Source organism: Thalassophryne amazonica, chromosome 2 (genome assembly GCF_902500255.1).
Source record: "Thalassophryne amazonica chromosome 2, fThaAma1.1, whole genome shotgun sequence".
NCBI lineage: Eukaryota > Metazoa > Chordata > Actinopteri > Batrachoidiformes > Batrachoididae > Thalassophryne > Thalassophryne amazonica.
The window spans coordinates 135,517,440-135,535,381 of record NC_047104.1 but is presented as its reverse complement, the minus strand read 5'-3'; the positions used below and the strand labels follow the sequence as shown (position 1 = coordinate 135,535,381).

General features: G+C 40.4%; 3 protein-coding genes across 3 annotated transcripts in view; 2 read left to right on the top strand and 1 right to left on the bottom strand.

The window, feature by feature from the left end:
• slc12a1 (solute carrier family 12 member 1) overlaps positions 1-13,890 on the top strand; it is a 98,587-nt gene extending 84,697 nt beyond the window's left edge. The window contains exons 26-27 of the mRNA XM_034194196.1: positions 1,207-1,375; positions 13,879-13,890. Coding sequence (XP_034050087.1) covers positions 1,207-1,342 — 136 coding nt within the window. The 3' untranslated portion in view covers positions 1,343-1,375; positions 13,879-13,890. The remainder of the gene's footprint in view (positions 1-1,206; positions 1,376-13,878) is intronic.
• On the top strand, positions 7,443-10,006 carry dut (deoxyuridine triphosphatase). The gene is made up of 7 exons (XM_034194205.1): positions 7,443-7,648; positions 8,230-8,386; positions 8,461-8,552; positions 8,647-8,691; positions 8,800-8,874; positions 9,677-9,747; positions 9,848-10,006. Exons 1-7 carry the CDS (start codon positions 7,531-7,533, stop codon positions 9,902-9,904), a joined length of 615 nt encoding a protein of 204 aa, XP_034050096.1. The 5' UTR covers positions 7,443-7,530; the 3' UTR covers positions 9,905-10,006.
• Positions 13,891-13,920: 30 nt separating the features above from the next.
• The window catches only part of fbn1 (fibrillin 1), a 269,481-nt gene continuing 265,459 nt past the window's right edge, over positions 13,921-17,942 (bottom strand). The window contains exon 66 of the mRNA XM_034194183.1: positions 13,921-15,484. Coding sequence (XP_034050074.1) covers positions 15,098-15,484 — 387 coding nt within the window. The 3' untranslated portion in view covers positions 13,921-15,097. The remainder of the gene's footprint in view (positions 15,485-17,942) is intronic.

Sequence of the window (17,942 nt, the reverse complement as noted above, 5' to 3'; positions counted from 1 at the left end):
CTCTGAATAGCGAAAGAGAGACATTTAATAAATACTTTCTGATTGACTCTCCATGTGTTTTGTCACCCATGCAATATATAGCCTTTGTAGCTAAGCAAGTCAGAATTTGCTAGTGCTAAAGTTAGTAGCACCCTGCTCAGAGTGCCGCGCTCATTGGACTGACATCTCTGCTATTTTGGAATTGTGGGATAGCTCGCGCCCACAGATTGAACTCGCCGGACTACTTTCGTCACACTCTCACGAGCGCCACTAGCTCATGAGTATTATCATTCTACATAGTAATAATAATAATGACATAGACATATTAAAATGCCCTTCAGAATCTCATTGATATCAGTCATATACATTTCTAGAATTATAAACATGAAGGGCTATTCAAATATTATGTACCTCCAGCAGTACGCTCCTAAACTTTCACAACACCCAATGCAAGAAAATTGGTTACGTATCATTGCAGTAGTGTATGTGTAAAACAGTGAGTGGGGAAGTCATTAGGATTTTACTGGTGAAAATTAAATCAAAGTAAATGCCTACCTGTGGGCAACATACAGAATGTGTCTCTTAGATAGATCTCTTTCAGTGCAGCTTCTTGTTCTGACTAACACGAAGTTAACACCAAAGTCTTTTATTGCCAACTGTAATTGGTAATCAAACCATTCCAATCTTATCTTTCTGAACTCTTCCGCAACAAACTCCATCGTGTCAATGTTTACAATGTGCTTGAGCAATAACAGGTGAAGTTGCTCATAAACTTTAAGTTTCTTAAATATTTATTATGGCCACTCTTAAAACTTCAGTTATATTTATAATTTTATTACTGGTAAATTTTAGAATTTATTTAGATGAGATATACTCATTATCTCACAGGAATATATTACAATGATCTACAAACTAGTTTTTGCGAAGGAATTCATCAAGCACGTCGGTCGCACGCGCGTACTAACACAGAATACCCAGAAACTGGACAAGTTGTTTGGCCATAACGAGAGCGTCCACTTTTAGCTTGTCATAAGCTAAGCTAGTAGTGCTTGTGAGAGTGTGAGTCAGCAGTTCAAGAATCTATCTGTTACAGTAAAGTTAGGTTTTTGTGAAGCACCGTCAAGAAATAATGATTTAGTAAGAGCAGCAAAATGTTGTACTTGGGTTTCACTGCAATAATTCAAATATACTCGTACTAACAAGCTGTACTGTGTGCACTCTTTGCAGGAGCATGCCCATTGCTCGTAAGGAATCTGTTTCTGACTTCCTGTACATGGCCTGGCTGGACATTCTGACACAGAACCTTCCACCCACCCTGCTCATTAGAGGAAACCACAAGAGTGTGCTAACGTTCTACTCTTGAGCACCCAATGGGATTTAGAATTCATTATTAGCATGAAGCTCATTGAGAGCAGGTTAACAAACACAAACAGAAGTTTTATTTCACTCTTTATAAATACGTTCCTACGACAGCGTTTTAGTGCCACATTGATTTTTTTAAGACTTCGAGAATAAAGTCGTAATATTACGAGAATAAAGTCGTAATTTTAAGACTTCGAGAATACAGTCTTATTATTACGAGAAAAAAAGCAAAAAAAACTTGGTTCCGGAAATGAAACATTGACAGCACACAAAACAGCCTCCATGCAGAGTTTTTCCTCATAAAATTACGTCTTTATTCTTGTAATATTATGACTTTATTCTCGTAAAATTATGACTTTATTCTCGTAATATTATGAGTTTTTCTCATAAAAATATGACTTTATTCTCGTAATATTATGAGTTTTTTTTCTTGTAAAATTACGACTTTATTCTCATAAAATTATGACTTTATTCTCAACATCTTAAAATTAGGACTTTATTCTCGTAATATCACAACTTTATTCTTGAAGTCTATAAAAAATTCAGTGTGGCCCTAAAACGTGGTTGTACATTCCACATAAGCCTGTATTTTTTTTTTTTTTTTGTACGGTTTCAGTCTGTTTGTTAGCCAGCTCACCAGATTTGTTATTTGCTAGATATGATTTTTAGTCTAGGGAATGTCAGAAATGCACTAAATCTAGCAACCAAACTGGCAACTCTGCCAGCTTGCTACCAAACTAGTTTTCACCACTACCACTGAAAACTTTTAACTGCTGTACTGAACCCAGTGTTCTCTGCCAGTGTGCTTAGTGAAGAACAATTTAAGTTTAAATAAATGGAAAATACAGCTGCAATGTCTCAGCGAAGAATATTTCTACAACAATGTTCAAGAATGGGAAGTACTTACTGCATTTCTGCTGTATTTGTAACATTTTGTATATATTAGATATCTAGATTTACTAGTTGATGTTTTTGAAAAAATGAATTCCATTTGACTGGCATCACTACGAATTTTTTTGTTTTAATATAGCAATTTAAAAAAAAGCACAATCTTTTTTATTCACTTAATGTAAATTATACAGTTCAGTAATGCTTTAAATATTTTTATGGTTACTTTGCTTTTGCACCACTTTTTTCCAAAAAACTGGACAGGGCAAATAAAACTGTCAGCTAATTTTTTTTTCTGTATATTTCTGGAGTAGTTTTTTCATTTATTGTCTCTTCTTATTTAAATAATGTAATTACCAGTTTTTAAGAATTAATAAATTTTAAAGATTCTACTGTTCTTGTTTTGGTCATTTATTAAACTGCATCATTAGCTGAACATCTGCAATGGTCTGTGACTGTAGAGATGGTAAATACTTAAAGCTGTACAGCCTTTCAGAGTTCACAAAACTGAAAAAAAAAATTGTTTTTACCAAAATCCAAGCATTATAATGTTGCTTTATTTTTGTAACATGTTGGAAAAATACAATTCATTTTAATGAAGAGAACATAATTACTTGGGGGGGGAATTTCATGGCGAATAAACCTGCAACTACCATTTATGTTGAACATAAGTTTTCCTGTTCATCTTCAGTGGGTAACAGCAGCAGGAGTTCTGATCGTTCTCGTGTATATTTTGTACGCATGACGTTGTACTTGAGACTCTGGTGAGGTGTTTTGGGGTCAGGGACGATTTGAATAAATTTATAAAATTAACTTTTTACAGTTTCATGCCCACACTAAACTCCAGTAGGTGGTGATAAGATGTACATATATTGGAAGCAAATAATTAAAAATGAAAAATCAGAAGGTGGATGAAGCAGCAGCATAAAGTTGAACAGAGAAAAGCCTGAGGGTGGTGTCATCACGTGGTCAAGTGCTGAAAGTAGACTCACCCTCACATTAGTACCACCTCAGTAGACCACTACTGAGGTGGCACCTTGGTGCCAGCTGGTTACATCACACTGGCACCTCAGTAGCAGCTTGTGGCACTGCAATGGCATTCTGTGGCACTGCAGCAGCATCTCATATTCAGCCTGTGTCACTGCAATGCCACAATAGCAGCTTGTGGCATTACAGTAGCCGAGTGTGGCACTGCAGTGGCATCTCATAGGCAGCCTGTGGCACTGCAATGGCTGTGTGTGACACTGCAGTGGTATCTCATTGGCAGGCCTGTGACACTGCAGTGCCACCTCAGTAGCAGCTTGTGGCACTGCAATGGCAGCCTGCAAACTGCAATGCCACAGTAGCAGCTTGTGATACTGCAATAGCCATGTGTGGCTATTGCAGTGGCATCTCATTGGCAGCCTGTGTCACTCTAATGTCACCTCAGTAGCATCTTGTGTCACTGCAATAGCCATGTGTGGCACTGTACTGGCATCTCATTGGCAGCCTGTGCCATTGCAGTGCCACCTCAGTAGCAGCTTGTATAAAATGCAATGGCAGCCTGTGGCACTGCAGCAGCATCTCATTGGCAGCCTGTGCCACTGCAATGCCACCTCAGTAGCAGCTTGTGTCACTGCAATAGTCATGTGGCCATGTGTGGCACTGCAGAGTGGCATCTCATTGGCAGCATGTGTCACTGCAGTGTTACATCAGTAGCAGCTTGTATCAACGCAATGGCAGCTTGTGGCAAAGCAGCAGCATCTCATTGGCAGCCTGTGTAACTGCAATGTTACAATAGCAGCTTGTGGCATTGCAATGGCTAAGTGTGACACTGCAATGGTATCTCATTGGCAGACCTGTGACACTGCAGTGTCACCTCAGTAACAGCTTGTGGCACTACAATGGCGGCCTGCGAACTGCAATGCCACAGTAGCAGCTTGTGATACTGCAATAGCCATGTGTGGCACTGTACTAGCATCTCATTGGCAGCCTGTGCCATTGCAGTGCCACATCAGTAGCAGCTTGTAGCAATGCAATGGCAGCCTGTGGCACTGCAGCAGCATCTCATTGGCAGCCTGTGTCACTGCAATGCCACCTCAGTAGCAGCTTGTGTCACAGCAATAGCCATGTGGCCATGTGTGGCACTGCAGAATGGCATCTCATTGGCAGCATTTGTCACTGCAATGCCACATCAGTAGCAGCTTGTGATACTGCAATAGCCATGTGTGGCTATTGCAGTACATTACAGCGGCATCTCAATGGCAGCCTATGCCATTGCAATGCCACCTCAGTAGCAGCTTGTAGCAATGCAACGGCACCTTGTGGCACTGCAGCGGCATCTCATTGGCACACCGTGTAACTGCACTGCCTCCTCATTAGCAGCTTTTGGCACTGCAATGGCAGCCTGCGACACTGCAATGGCACAGTAGCAGCTTGTGGTACTGCAATGGCCGTGTGTGGCACGGCAGTGGTATCTCATTGGCAGCCTGTAGCACTGCAGTGCCACCTCAGTAGCAGGTTGTGTCACTGCAATGGCAGTCTGTGACACTGCAATGGCACAGTAGTACCTTGTGGTACTGCAATGGTCGTGTGTGGCACGACAGTGGTATCTCATTGGCAGCCTGTAGCACTACAGTGCCACCCCAGTAGCAGGTTGTGGCACTGCAATGGCAGCCTGCGGCACTGCAGCGGCATCTCATTAGCTGCCACAGTAGCAGCTTATGAGACTGCAATGGCCGTGTGTAGCACTGCAGTAGTATCTCATTGGCAGCCTGTGTCACTGTAATAGCAGTCTGTGACACTGCAATGCCACAGTAGAAGCTTATGGGACTGCAATGGCCGTGTGTGGCACTGCAATGGTATCTCATTGGCAGCCTGTGCCACTCCAATGCCACATCACTCACAGCTTGTGTCATTACAATAGCCATGTATGGCACTGCAGTGGCATCTCATTGTCAGCCTGTGTCACTGCAATGCCACGTCAGTAGCAGCTTGTAGCACTGCAATGGCAGCCTGCAACACCTCAGTTGCTGCCTCTGTCACTGTAGCAGCACATCAGTGTCAGCCTGTGACACAGCAGTGGCACATTTTCTAGCCCCTCAGTGGCAGGCTGGGCTTACTGAGTTAGTTAGGTTTGGGTTGCATTTTTTTTTCAAAACAGGCGGAATCACAACTTTCCTTGCAAAATTCCGTGAGGCGAATGAAAAATGCAGGCTGCCACTGTGGTGCCGCAACACAAAGAGAAAGATTCCATGCTGTCTTCTGTGGGAAATGTTTCAGAAACTGATCTACTTTAAGTCACACAATGTCCCAACTTCACTGGAAATGGGGATGTAGAAACTTGGGGAAAAAAAAAACTGCCCACCATATTGCCATATTTGTTTTTCCCCCATTTTGGCAAGATTGATGAATACATGTGGATAAACAAATTTGTGTATTGCAATGGAAATGTGCATTTGTCAAATGTTGATGTGTCAGGTGCATTACTAAATTTGAAATCAGAAACAAATACTAAATAACGATGAATCAGAAACAAAGTTGTTAATGTAGCCCTAATCGGTATGTTTTAAATAAAATAACATTTAGCAGCTTATTGTATGAAGATGAGTTGACAGTGTACTGTACAGTTTAATCCATTGCATTACAGTGGAACCTAATTATGAAACACCCATGGGCCAAGTAAATTACTTGATATCCAAATTTTTATAATATCAGGGTTGAAAAAAAATTAATAATAAAGAATAAAAAGTCAATATTTGGATGTAAAAACTACTTTATTTTATGAGGAATTTGTTGTTGTAATGAATTTCTTTATAACACATTCCCACAGTATTATGTGCCATATAATCAATTGTAAAGTATTATCAATTGCACATTATTATAATTTACTGAGTGACAATAAATATTGTACAGATAATAAGTACATGCACAGACACTTGACAATTGACACTTGTATGCTGAAAACTGAGATCAGTTAATTTTAAAATTTGATATCAAGCATGTTTTTCTGTCCATTTTTTCCTCATTATCCCAAACAATGACCAAAGGGTTAACCTTTGTGACAGAAAAGATTTCCATTTTAGACAAAATGTTTTGATACTACAGAAATTTAATGCAGACATTTTTGTCATAAATTTTATATAAAATGATTGGACATAAAACATATTATTGTAATCCAACAAGCCCATGACAGTCAGTCAATTTCCTGAACAAGACTATGCACTTGGGCTTTAAATGGATTTCATGATTATGGAGAATATGAAACACTTAACAAAGAATGTTTTATAGGTTTTGTACAATATGTGAATGCCTGACATAAATGAACAGTGCTGGATTTACTTTTGTCAAAATGATCATTCGGGATGTTCTCCTTTTCATGTTTCCATGGTTAAAAATTGCTATGCAAATTTAATTTTGTCTATCAGATTGTCTAATCTATAGAGTATTTTGCGTTCTGTGGAGCTATTTCCATTCAAGAATAAAGTTGCCCCCCTATGTGTTGCATGAAACATAGCTGTAGATGGGCATGCATTTTGGCCTACATGTTTGGAGCGAGGTTTCCAGTTTATTTTATCACACCAAGAAACTTAGTTTCATTAACTCTCTCCACACCATCTTTTTGTACCTACACTTGAGTCTCCTTATTGCATTTGTCAAATAATTTTGGTTTTACTTAAGTTTAATGACAATTTGTTCCTACCTTCAAACCGCCTCCTTAATTTTCACATTTCTGCAGTGATTGTCCCCAGTAGTTCCTTTAAAAATATTAAAGGAACAAAAAAAATATTTGTGTCAATCAGCAAACAATACTAGTTTTAATGTTTTGATACCTGAGAAATATCATTTATATAAAGAGAAAACCGTTTCGGACCCAGTACTGACCCCTGGGGGACGCCACTAGCATTGTCCAAGCACGATATCCTACTCTTCCATCTTCACAAGTTGTTTCCTGCATCCAAGGTAACTTCTCACCCAGTACAATACTAGCTCCCCCCCCCCCCCCCACACACACACACACAAAATCCTATACCGTTCCAATTTATTGATTAATATGTTATGATTGATTGTGTCCCCTTGATGACCTTTTTACACCTTTCATATTACATGTTTTCATATATAGACATCTGCAGACAGGAACAATTATACAGACAGGAATTATAAATCATAAGCAATTATATACACAGGTATGTTTCGAGAGGGAGAAATATTTTCATGCTCAGGTTTCCGACTTATGCACATGCGCAAAATGCGTGCCGGGGAACTAAATGACGTGTTTGCTGTTACCTCGGTGCTAGGTTGTAGACGGCGTTATCGGACATTATGATCAGAATCTTGTTTGGGCTAAAGGATGCTTTCCGATCACAGAACACTATGCTTTTCCACGCTGCTCCACGATTTTTAGGGAAAGAGCGTCACCAGCAGATGTCAAAGATCAAAGGCAAGAACGACAAGGATTAGCATTAGCATTAGCTAATCGCTACGTTTCGTAGTTGTAGTGACAGCACCGTGAGTGTTATGTATTTAACGTGAAAGCGTTACGAAACCTCTTCATATTTACTGTGGTGTTATATGTGAGAAAATTTATATAATTTTATAACTTATTTGCTTTCGGGGTTGTTTACAGTCGTACATCTCGCGAGACATGGCAACACGGTGACGAAAGGGTTACCATAGTTACGTGTTATATTCTCGGGATGTCCGTATATTTATTATTAAAATTATTATAATTCATCGTATTAATATTATTATTATTTCAACGTGCATACACTACTGAATATAATTTCACCACTTAAAAAAAAAATGCGCCTGAAAATATCTTTCTTTTAAGGCGTCTAGGGGGAGGAGCTAATTTGTCGTAACTTCCTACGCGGGAGATTCGTCTTTTGAAGCGTCTGGAGCGTAAAACGCGCTTCTTTTTTAACGCACATTCATTGGGTTTGGTCGCTGCCGTGCATTTTAGTTTTTAGTCACCTTAGATATAGTTTTTAACCGAACCGTTTGTCGACATGCCCGTTTTAGAAGTTACAGATGTTACTTCAGTTTCTCCATCAAAGAGGACGCGAACTGAAACAAAGCCTGCAGAAGATACACCTGTCCTCAAATTTGCTAAACTGTCTGAAAACGCCACAACACCCACCAGGGGCTCGGTGAAAGCTGCGGGATATGACCTCTACAGGTTGGTGAAAGCTCCTTTTGGTTTGCCAGTTTTAAAGCATGTTTCTCTATATTATTATTATTTTTTTTAAGCAGTGCGTATGATTACTCCGTTGGACCTATGGACAAGGTGATTGTCAAAACAGACATCCAGATCGCTGTCCCGCCTGGCTGCTATGGTCGAGTGGGTGAGTTTAACCCCCATGATCTGTTGAGTTTTCATGACTTTATCTGAATCCAAGTGCTGTTGGTTTTTAATGAGTGGATCATGTTGTCTTTCAGCACCGAGATCCGGACTTGCTGCAAAGTACTTCATTGACGTTGGTGGTGAGTGTTTAATCGTACTTGACCACGATGGGAGTTTGTCAGAGAGGGTTGCAGAGCTGTTCTAATGCCTCTGCTTCTGTTATTTTATTTTATTTTTATTTTAATCAGCTGGAGTTATTGATGAAGACTACAGAGGAAATGTGGGAGTTGTGCTCTTCAACTTCAACAAGGAGACTTTTAATGGTGAGCTTCAGCATCAGTGGGGAAGAACTTCTTGTTCACGTCACTTAATTAGGATATTTATCAACTGTTAATAAATCGCTTTAAAATAATGCTCAGCCTTTAATTCCTCTGCAGGTTTGGACACTTTCCTATTCAACTGAATGAGAAAGTGTATCCAAACCTTTGACTGGTACTGTATGTATGTTTGTGTATTTTTTTTTTTTTTTTTAACTTATAAAAGGGGGTGGGAAAACATTTGAGATATACTGATGTCAAGTCTGGGAGCATGTTGTGGCGCCATGCATCGCCACATCCACCTCATTACAGAACTGTCCTGGATAGCAACCGTGCAGACATATGGTCCGTCCCCACCTCCCGAAAGTAGCTTTTAGATTTGAGAACTACTGCTGCAACTCCCAGTTATGTTCAGCATAAGCTGACCTGTTAATCTTCAGTCGGTCACAGCAGCAGCAACTGTGATCTTTCCTCTGTTTTTGTGTGTGTGCGTGCATGTGTACATGCATGATATATTAATAGAGTACAAAGCTTTCCAGTGACATGTTTTGGGGTCAGAAAAGATTTATATAAATTTAAAGGTAGATTTTTTTTTTTTTGTCTCTATAATTCAAGAGACTGATGTCACAAATCTAAAAGGTCAAACAATGGAGCAGCGTTTGAACTGGTAGTGATTAAAAAAATATATATATATATTTTTCTTCAACTTTTAGTCTTAAATTTTGTGGTAAATATTTTTACTGTTGCATATGCTATGGAAGTACTTTGCACTGATCTGATGTATGATTTGTATTTCTTTGTGTACCAGTTAAAAAAGGTGACAGAGTAGCTCAGCTGGTGTGTGAGAAAATTTGCTACCCAGAGCTGCAGGAACAGGAGGTAATCTGTTAGTTAAAATAAAGTTGACATATCTGTGTTTAAGTCACTACAAAATGATGTTCAGCCTTTAGTAAATGCATGCATTTTTGTGCTCTTGCAGACACTTGATGAAACTGATCGGGGTGCTGGAGGTTTTGGATCCACTGGACGAAACTGAAACTTTTATTTAGAACCTCATTTATTTTAAGAGTTGGATTGTAAATGTAATAGTGTACTTTTATTGGAGTTTCTAATAAAGGTTGTTTTTTGTATTATTGTTTATTTTGTTTTTTGTATTTTATTTTTTTCCTGAACTATCATGCATTTTAAATTAGAGGCTGTTTTCCAAATGTCCACATGGGGGCAGTGCAAGACAACCTAGCTCCTGTAACCCTAAACCTGTTATTAGAGTTTAAGGAGCGTGGACATTGAGATAAAATCTGTTTCTAATGGAAGAAGTACAACACTGGAAAAAAAAATCAGCCATGACTGACGGAAAATATTGAACAAAGGATGCTAAGCATTACAAACCTGTAAAACTAGAGCACTGTGCTCGTAGAGCGCTAACCTCTGCCAACACTAGTTTCCAATTCTACAAAACATTACCTTGGAAAAAAGTTTCCGAGGTTAAAGTCCTGTTAGAAGTGGCTTTTCATGAACTAAATTAGATGTATGTATTTAGTTCTTGCGTTTTAATTGAAGTTTTGTTTTTTGTCAGGTTTGATTTATTTTTCAATTTCTGAATCCCTTTTAAGATATTTTCACAGAACATTGGTTATCTCTGCTATGCACAAATTGTCGCTGTTTTTTGGCACTTGGTTTCAGACTGATAACTTGAAGATAAACAGGTGTAAATTGGAACCTCCATCCAATTTTGGTGGTGTAGGTAAATCCATAACAAAAATGAGAGTGACAGACATGTTTGAATAAGATATAATGTAAAATATACATTAAATTGGGTTTCCAATATAAAATTTAAAATTTTAAATCTCATCTGGATGAGATCCAGATCAAACTTTGTCAGTCGAAAGGATACCATCCTACATAACACTCAAATAAGAAAGAAATTTGATCTTTTTTGACAGCGTTATGCATTTTTGAAAATTTGATCAATGTATAGGCAATTTTCTGAGATTTTTCCTGACTTTGACCTTGAAAATTGAGTCAGTTCTTGCCTATCGGTATGAATCTTCAGAGAAAATTTCAGAACAATATATGAAAAATTGTGGGCTCCAGGCTGTTAACAAACAAAAGGGCAAACTCTTCCAACTTCATTGGTGGAGGTAAAAAAAAAAAAAAATCTTTTGTGAAACCTACTCCAATTCAGTTGATTACATTATGATTTCTTTTGTGTTATGTTTTTGTTATTAAAAGGTTTTTCTATTTAATCATTTGTAATGTAAAATTTGTCATAGACTGACAAACATGAAAACATCCAGAAACAGAGTGCCTAAGACCTTTGAATGTTTAATGAAAATGTAACTTTAGGCACCTGATGACAGAATGTGTGAACCAACTAATCCTGACATAAACAGGTTTTAAAATAAGCATGCTAATCTGTGTAATCCCTATGAAAATTCTTGGGCTACAATATGATTCAGGAACAATACTGTTTCAGAGTTCCAAGAGCCAAAATTGATGATCACAAAATAAGGCCTTAATTGGTATTAAAATATCTTAATTCAGTCTTTCAAAAGTCTCAAAAATGCCAGGAAGTAGGATTCTATTCATGGTTTTAGCAATTCAAAATATCAAAAAAGGAAAGGTTCTCTGCTTCTGCCAAGCACAACAATCCAGTGCAACACAGATGTTTGTGTGAAAAAAATTTGCACATTTAATAATTTTTTTTTTTTTTTTGCACAGTCATCTGTGTTGTTGCACCAGCATTCTTTTGTTTCCTAAAAATATGAAATGGCTTATCTTTGCTTTTTTATTAAATTCAAAGTCTCCTAATGTTAACCCAAAGCATGATAGCGGAACTAAGAAATCTGTTGCTGGAATGCTGAGAGTGGAGACACCTTCACCTACCTAGCTATGTGTACCTTAATGTGATTACATGGGGAAGTCTGAATTTAATGAAAATTTGCTTTTCAGGGAAGATTTTGCAGTGTGCCTTAAACCAGTATGCGTTCTATCATGTTAAAATAAATATTTGACAAATTTGTCCCTAACTTTCAACCATTTGTTTGTGTGTCTGTTGTAACTTTGGTCTTAAATTATATTCCAACTGACATTTTAAAAAGTCTTATATCCTGATCTGTATGAACCCTGTTTTTAATATGTAACACTTTGATACAATTCTTTGACTAGATATTGATTTCCATTATAGTGTGTCAGTTGTGTCCAGTGAGATTCCTGAAAGGGCCAAGATGGTGCACCGCTGACTCCATCAGATCAAAAACTCATTCTGTCTGTTCAAAGTGATGTTAATCAATGCAGTCACCCACCTGGAGTCAGTGGAGTCGCAAAGAGTTGCAAATTTGCACCTTCTTGGCCCTTTTTGTAATCTTGTTGGATACCACACCACTGTAATGAATAAAGCTATAACCTATAAAACTGCAGTTGCTTATGTAATAGAGGCCAGCAGGTGGTGCTGTGCAGAAGGTAAACCTCAGTCACCAAAGCCTAAAGGCACTAGAGCCCATGGGTTTTAGCCTTGTGGTAAGAGCGCCTGCCTCCCATCCCAGAGACTGAATTTGAGCCCAAAGTGGGATGAAGTGATGCAGGTTACACTTACCTTGAAATAAGTTGTGGTTAGAAAAAGTGTTTCTGCGTGCTTTCGTGTGTGCAAGTAAGAAGATTCCTCGTGATTTGCGCACGTCCCACTGAGTATTAAGACTTGTCATACCACCATAGTACTCAATTGCAGTCCTACAGACCTTACACATGGCCATCTCTGTCCTTGTAGAATTCATATCCCTGATAAACCTGATTTTATGTTTGATGGTACCGCGTAAACCCCGTCTGCATTGTTGGATATGTTACTTGGTTTTAGAAGTTTGTTTTACATATCGTCCAGTGCTATGCTAATGTTACCACAACAATTCTTGCGAGCGTCTCACGCTGACCTTTGAAGTTCTACAAGCATTTGAAGACGTTAGGTGGAAATCCGCCCCTTAAGCCCCTTTCACATGGGGCCTGCACAGAGTTGCATTGTGCTGCGCATCTAGTACGCAGGAATGGCTGCATATGTTGCGCACGGGGGGGAGCTTTGGCCTGCCTCTTCTTCTGTGGTTCTGGACTGCCTCTTCTTCTGTGGTTTTGAAGCTTCACTGCCAGCAAAGTTCAGCAGAGTCCAGCAGGATGAATAAAATCTAGCAATGCAGGTATGCACTGATAAAAACGTAAAAGGATTTTTAGCTGGACTGGCCCAGGGTAGCGTACAATTGTGGAGGCATGGTGTACAGTAGCACAATGTTGCGTAGATTTGCATATAGTAGCAGAGTGTTGCATAGATGTGCGTAGAGCACTGGACGCGGTACTTTACGTCAAATGTCCACGGAAAAAATTAAGCATGCTTAATTTTTTGCATCCATTTCGCACACCCCTTTGCGTCCTGCAATGTATTGCCACATAGGGCTGCATAATCTCGGTGTAGTTGGTACACCGCATTATGCAGCTCTACGTTGACCTGGTGTCGCTAACCAAATGCCCTGCCTTCACTGCGCATGAGTCATTAGCCGCGGTTCACCGATTAGCACCTCGTTTCTGCTTCAAACTGCACTCCAGTCATCATCTATCTCAGCAACGGATATCAGAAGCTTTTGTACAACAATCATTTACACATAAATTCAGCATTATTTCATCACAAAAGATGGATGAAGCGATCAGAGTGCCGCGGCTACATAAGCTGCTCGCTGATGTGTTCACCACGTATCAGTCATTTCAAATAATCATCGCGTATCGCCTCGTTTCTGCTTAAAACTGACTTTAGAAGAGGTTTTACTTTGTCTTCTGATGGTTAATAATCACATTAATCCATTTGATTGCTTTGGGTGAAGAGATCCAGACTCAGATGGGCTGCTGTGGTCCCAAATGACGCATGCGCAGTGAAGGCAGGTGGACCGATTTTTAGGGGGGGACCGCTCAGTCTGCAACACCAGTGTGAAAGGGGCTTTACGTAAGTGTGAAAAGACTACGGTGTGTCAGCTACTAATATGGATGAAGGTTGAAAAGCACAGCAGCGAGTACATGTAGACCAAAAATATGTCTTTATTGTGAATTTACAACTAAACCCTTGCTGATGTGAAGAGGGAACACAGACTGATGTTCGGCTGGTCTGTGGCGATGCAGCACTGATTGAACTTGTGAGAATGTGTGGCCACAAAGACCTCAGTGCAGAATCATGAAGGCCCAGGTTTGGCATCATCAATGTGTGCAGGTGTGTGTATGTATACACAGTTTACAAAGGAAGTAGATGGTCATTATAAGCACCATAACAAGCCCGCTATTCCAGGGGCTTCCCCTAGTTTAGAAATGTTTCATAGATTAAAATAAACACAATTTACATGGAATATAGAGGAGAGCAAACAGGCTATGAAGCTGTTACAAAGACATGAAAACTGCGGGGGGCTGCTGGGATTGTACGCTGTTGCCTATTGAGCTTTGGGTAGTAGTACAGTGCAATCAGAAGTCTATGTGGTTGTGTCGCTAGCACCAGTAAATATGAATTATTCGTGTCAGTAGGAAAGATGGAAAAGCGTCGTTTAAATATGCAGTAGGAGTCGTTCAAGCTCAGACATGGCTACGTCTCAATAGTCCATAGTCACTTCCTTTCCTCTCCTTATTTCACAATCTTTTCCCCATCTTCATTTAAATTAACAGTTGGAGAAATCTACTGACTTTCATGTGTTCAGGCGTCTTCAGTCATTTAGCTGAGGGGAGGAAATGAATTTATTTCAGACTATTGGGACTCAACCTTTTCTTCCACCTAAGCTGAAAACTCAGCATTTCAAGCTTTCTGCAGTCCACACGCCCGATTCCATATATCATTATACAACATTAAACCCAACGCATTTTAGACCTTAGTCACACTCTGAAGGGCAGCACACAGCTGAGGTTATTGGTCGCGGCAGTATGTCCTTTATCTGAGCGTAAAATATCCTTCATACTGCCACTTTCAGCTGGCATTTCCCACGGAAACTGTTCAGTTGTATGTATGATATGTAGAATCATCTTTGGGAATCAGATGATGCAGTCCCTCCCTCACAACCCCAACCCCCTTGTCTCTTTGGTGATGAGCCCTCCTCCTTGTCGGAGCAAGTCCGAGTTGCCCCAGACTGCTGACCCAGCGTCAGAGATGTTTGGTGTTTTGGGGAGTGTCAGCCTGACGCTGGGTTAGCAGCTGCTAGCCGTCTCAGTCCCGTGACGGTTAATGGAGGATGATCTGCACCCTCATCTTTAGTATGTCTCCCAGCTGTCCTGTGAGGTAGTCTTTATCATGTTGGTCCTCCAACTCAGCCAGCTCGCTCTTCCTGTAGAGGGGAATACTGCTGATGTGAAGGTCATACGCCCCTGGGTGGAGGGACTTCTTCTTGCTCAGGTGCAGGTAGCTGATGCCTTCTCTCTGATTGATCTTGAAATAGCCGTCTTCATTTCCATAATCGATGCTGTAGCGCACATGGTCGCTGAGGGTGGATAAGGCTGGGGTGAGCTCAAGGATGTGGTCGCGATTGCTCAGCTCACTGATGTTCAGGTGAAACTGCAGGATGGCCTCGATGTCCAGACTAGCTAGGCTGACCATGTTCTTCTCCAGCATCTACAGACAGAAGATGTGAACAAAGTGGCTTTGTTGAAAGGTTATCACATATGGCAAGCAATGGTCAATGGTTAACCTCCATGAATATTTCATGAAACATTTAAAGAAACGTCGAAAGGAGTCAGTTGAGTTGGCTCGGGCATCTTTTCCGGATGCCCCCTGGACGCCTCGCTGGAGAGGTGTTCTGGGCACGTCCCATTGGGAGGAGGCCCCGGGGAAGACCCAGGACACTCTGGAAGGATTACATCTCTCGGCTGGCTTGGGAATGCCTTGGGGTTCCCCCGGAGGAGCTGGGGGAGGTGTGTGTGGATCGGGAGATCTGGGCAGCTTTGCTTGAGCTGCTGCCCCCGCGACCCGACTCCGGATAAAGCGGAAGAAAATGGATAGATGGATGGATGGATTTAAAGAAACTACGACTTAAAGGGCGCTGATTAAAGCTCAAAATACCCAATCTGACAGTTTATAAAGGCTGGTCCATTACTGGTCCATTACTACCGCATGAAAATAAGAATTGATCTGAAGTGACCAAGTGAAACATTGGTCTGTCCTTGGCCTTGTCCAGCACCTGGTGTCTTCAACAGTGAGGCAGCTGTATACTGTGTCATGTCTGGAGAAACACTCTACGTCGCCAAAATGTCTTAGTTGATGCTCCTGAACAATGCTGATTTGACACACACAAGTCTATCCAGTAGTGCACAAGGAATCTCCAAAGGCACCTAGTATAAAAGACAACCCCTTAGGTTCCTCAGCAGTTTCCAAGTCTCACAACCAGACAAAAAGGCAAGGAACCAGGACAAAGGAACTACAGCAGGAAGCACCAGGACCTTAAAGATTTTGACCTTTGGTAACATCATCGCCAAACTGTTCAGCACCTTCATGACTCTGCAGCTCTTCCCAGGTGTCTCTTGCTCTCAAAGGCCAAGGATGCAGAGACATGAATGTTAAGATAATGTCAAAATTTGGTGAAACCCTACCTACCGGCACCGGTTTTGTGGTCGCAGGATGCGGGACTACTGTGTGTTCCTAAGGTGAAGAAGAAGTCAGCGAGTCAAAGAGCCTTCTCTTATCATGCACCCGCTCTACGGAACAGCCTCCCTGGGGCCGTGAGGCAGTCAGATTCCGTGGACATTTTTAAGTCAAGACTAAAAACGTCTTTTTACTCCCTTCCTTTCCTCTCCTTATTTCACAATCTTTTTCCCATCTTCATTTAAATTAACAGTTGGAGAAATCTACTGACCTTCATGTGTTCAGGCATCTTCAATCATTTAGCTGAGGGGAGGAAATGAATTTATTTCTGACTATTGGGACTCAACCTTTTCTTCCACCTAAGATGAATAAATAAATAGCTTTTTTTTTTTTATCTGTTTTATTCTTTTACTTGTGTATTTGAATCTTTTAATTTACTCACTCATTTTCATTTTTATTTTGAACTGTTTTGTGTGAGGCGCCTTGAGGCATCTTTTCTTCAAATCAAATCAAATCAATTTTATTTATATAGCGCCAAATCACAACAAACAGTTGCCCCAAGGCACTTTATACTGTAAGGCAAAAGCCATACAATAATTACAGAAAAACCCCAACGGTCAAAACGACCCCCTATGAGCAAGCACTTGGAAGGAAAAACTCCCTTTTAACAGGAAGAAACCTCCAGCAGAACCAGGCCCAGGGGAGGGGCAGTCTTCTGCTGGGACTGGTTGGGGCTGAGGGGAGAGAATCAGGAAAAAGACATGCTGTGGAAGAGAGCAGAGATCAATCACTAATGATTAAATGCAGAGTGGTGCATACAGAGCAAAAAGAGAAAGAAACACTCAGTGCATCATGGGAACCCCCCAGCAATCTAAGTCTATAGCAGTGTAACTAAGGGATGGTTCAGGGTCACCTGATCCAGCCCTAACTATAAGCTTTAGCAAAAAGGAAAGTTTTAAGCCTAATCTTAAAAGGAGAGAGGGTGTCTGTCTCCCTGATCCGAATTGGGAGCTGGTTCCACAGGACAGGAGCCTGAAAGCTGAAGGCTCTGCCTCCCATTCTACTCTTACAAACCCTAGGAACTACAAGTAAGCCTGCAGTCTGAGAGCGAAGTGCTCTATTGGGTGATATGGTACTATGAGGTCCCTAAGATAAGATGGGACCTGATTATTCAAAACCTTGTAAGTAAGAAGAAGAATTTTAAATTCTATTCTAGAATTAACAGCAAGCCAATGAAGAATGGATGAGATATGCTCTCTCCTTCTAGTCCCTGTCAGTACTCTAGCTGCAGCATTTTGAATTAACTGAAGGCTTTCAGGGAACTTTTAGGGCAATCTGACAATAATGAATTACAATAGTCCAGCCTAGAAAAAAATAAATGCATGAATTAGTTTTTCAGCATCACTCTGAGACAAGACCTTTCTAATTTTAGAGATATTGCGCAAATGCAAAAAAGCAGTCCTACATATTTGTTTAATATGCGCATTGAATG

Coding starts and splice junctions, on each gene's coding strand:
- dut (XM_034194205.1), top strand. CDS start 7,531: ATGATCAGAATCTTGTTTGGGCTAAAGGATGCTTTCCGATCACAGAAC. Junction 8,387..8,460: donor GCGGGATATGACCTCTACAG/GTTGGTGAAAGC, acceptor TTTTTTAAGCAG/TGCGTATGATTACTCCGTTG. Junction 9,748..9,847: donor CAGAGCTGCAGGAACAGGAG/GTAATCTGTTAG, acceptor GTGCTCTTGCAG/ACACTTGATGAAACTGATCG.